At 44.7% G+C, this 2,500-nt stretch overlaps 1 protein-coding gene across 1 annotated transcript in view; it reads left to right on the forward strand.

Moving 5' to 3' along the window:
* Positions 1–2,500, forward strand: part of dixdc1a (DIX domain containing 1a) — a 13,520-nt gene that overhangs the window by 2,925 nt on the left and 8,095 nt on the right. Inside the window, exon 2 of the mRNA XM_062521465.1 lies at positions 2,117–2,229. Coding sequence (XP_062377449.1) covers positions 2,117–2,229 — 113 coding nt within the window. The remainder of the gene's footprint in view (positions 1–2,116; positions 2,230–2,500) is intronic.

The following is a 2,500-nucleotide window of genomic DNA, read 5'->3' on the forward strand; positions in this document are numbered from 1 at the left end:
CTCTACTCTCTACTTTCTCCTCTGAGTGAAATGCTCCAGAAAATATTTAGTCATTCACCTCTTTCATCCTCTCTTTCCTCCACATGAAATGCTCCTGTACACATTTCAGTTACAGTATGTCCTCTCCCCTCCCTCCTCTCTATTCTCTCCCCTCTCTCTTCTCTTCTCTCCCCTCTCCTCTCCCCTCTCCTCTCCCCTCTCCCCTCTCTCTTCTCCCCTCTCTCCTCTCCCCTCTCCACTCTCTCTTCTCTCCTCTCCCCTCTCTCCTCTCTCTCCTCTCCCCTCTCCCCTCTCTCTTCTCTCCTCTCCCCTCTCTCTTCTCTCCTCTCCCCTCTCTCTTCTCTCCTCTCCTCTCTCCTCTCTCCTCTCTATTCTCTCTTCTCTCCTCTCTCCCCTCTCCTCTCCTCTCCTCTCTCTCCTCTCTCTCCTCTCTTCTCTCTCTTCTCTTCCCTCTTTCATTTGTGTGAAGCACTTTTACAGATTTCATTCAGTTCCTCCACTGCTAATCAGGACTGAACAGGACTGAACAGATTGATCAACTGATCAATAATTACACAACACTTTGTTGTACAGAGGTACTCAACTCAGATCAATATCTCTGCAACATATACTACATTTGAGTTTTACCTCTCAGTAAGAGGCAAGTCTGAAACTCTGTCATCAAAGTTGACAGTTGCCTCAGTCTTTGACAAATGAAAACCTATTTGTGTCTGAGTTAAATATAAATACAGGCCAGCGAGGGGATTGGAAATGTGTTTTCCTAAAGCACCGCAGGGTGTGGCCACAGAGAGATGGTCTTTAGAGGCTTCAACAAGAACAAACTATAAATCACAGTCCAGTCAAGCAAGCGCAACAAAGGCAGAGAGAGACTCAAGAGCACGTCTCATCTCTGCTACTGTTGATCTCTCCTGCTCTCCAGATGTCTCTGTTCCACACGGACACAACTGACCAGATCTGGTTTGCATCCAGTCCGGATCTTTAGAGTCATAAATATGTTTAGATTACCAGATGCCGTGTGCAATGTTGCCATTTTTTCTCATGACTTCCGCCAGATGTGGTCAGCCTGGTCCACCCTCTCCTCTCACTGTGCAGTAACCATTGGTGGACAGGCCTGTCTGTCACTCTGGACATTCCTTGATTGGCTATTCAGCAGAGCTGTGTTGAATTCTCGACTACAGCTTGTCAGGACAGGAGAGTATACCATAGCCATTTTGTGCTGTTGTCATCTACTGTCCTTAAAACTATCCGAATGTAAATTCGGATTCGGGTAGATTCAGCTGCGTTGACCGTTTTGAAAAAGTATCACTTTGATTAATCTTCACTTACAATACCTAGTCCTGCACTATGTAGCAGACACTAATACACATCGTCCCCCTTAGAATTATGTGGTTCTCTCTGACATTTTTGTCAAAATGTAGTTATTGATATATTCCTATTCTGTGACAAGTTCATAAGGCGAGGTGACGTGTTTCTTGAAGTTGTATGCATTTTTGGACATTACATCTAAAGAGCCGTGTTCCACTTATCAATACAACTCATGTGGAATTCTAAAACTTTGAAGTTGAACGTCTCAGAACTACTCAGAATGCAGAATGCAGGTAGAACCCTGTAATTCTAAGGGAATGACATGTTACTGTTACTGTTGTTTACCTGTTTTGTTGTTCCTCATTGTTTTGCTGTTGCGTTGTTATGATGTCACTGCTGTCTCTTGCCAGTCTCCATTGCTGTCATATTTGCTCTCCCATAAAGTGACCTTGGGTTTGAGAAAGGTGTTATGCAACATAAGGATCATAGACTGTATATATATAGAACATATACAGTCTATGATAATATAAAATAGTATTACATACTCACTAATGATGGCCAAAGCCTATATAGGCAAGACATCAAGCACAAACAGCAGTGGGTAATGTTGCCACATGCCACCTGATTGCTTTAGTTCATGCATGGGAGACTTTGGTCTTTCCCCATCATTTAATTAGGGCCCCCGGGCTGACATCAACCAGTGACATAAATGCTGTTAATCCCCATGGCAACCTGTTTGACACCACCCTGCCTCCTGATTGTTGATCAGCAGTCATCTGTTTTGCTCTCTGCTGCCCCCTGTCTGTTACAGCTTGAGCGCATCCAGTCCCACTCATGCTCCTAAAGATGAGTACATTATCGCACGCTCCGAGGAGCTGGAGACCGCCACTGACCAGCCGACTGCAGAGTCGCACAGCAGAAAAGGTGTGTGTGTGTGTGTGTGTGTGTGTGTGTGTGTGTGTGTGTGTGTGTGTTTGTTTGTGGTGGGGGTGAGGGGAGCGGGGGGTACTGCGGGCCTGTTATGGGATGAGAATGTGTTCACAGAACAGAATCTTCATGAATAAGATATGAAGCCAAACAGAATTGTTTAAGGTATTATGGTTTAAATTATTGGGGTAGTATTGAGGTTTGCTATTACTTATAGCCTATCAGCATTAGGGGGAGTTTGGTCACTGGTCATGCTGTTGTTTCCATG

Source organism: Sardina pilchardus, chromosome 19, assembly GCF_963854185.1.
Source record: "Sardina pilchardus chromosome 19, fSarPil1.1, whole genome shotgun sequence".
In the NCBI taxonomy this organism is placed as follows: domain Eukaryota; kingdom Metazoa; phylum Chordata; class Actinopteri; order Clupeiformes; family Clupeidae; genus Sardina; species Sardina pilchardus.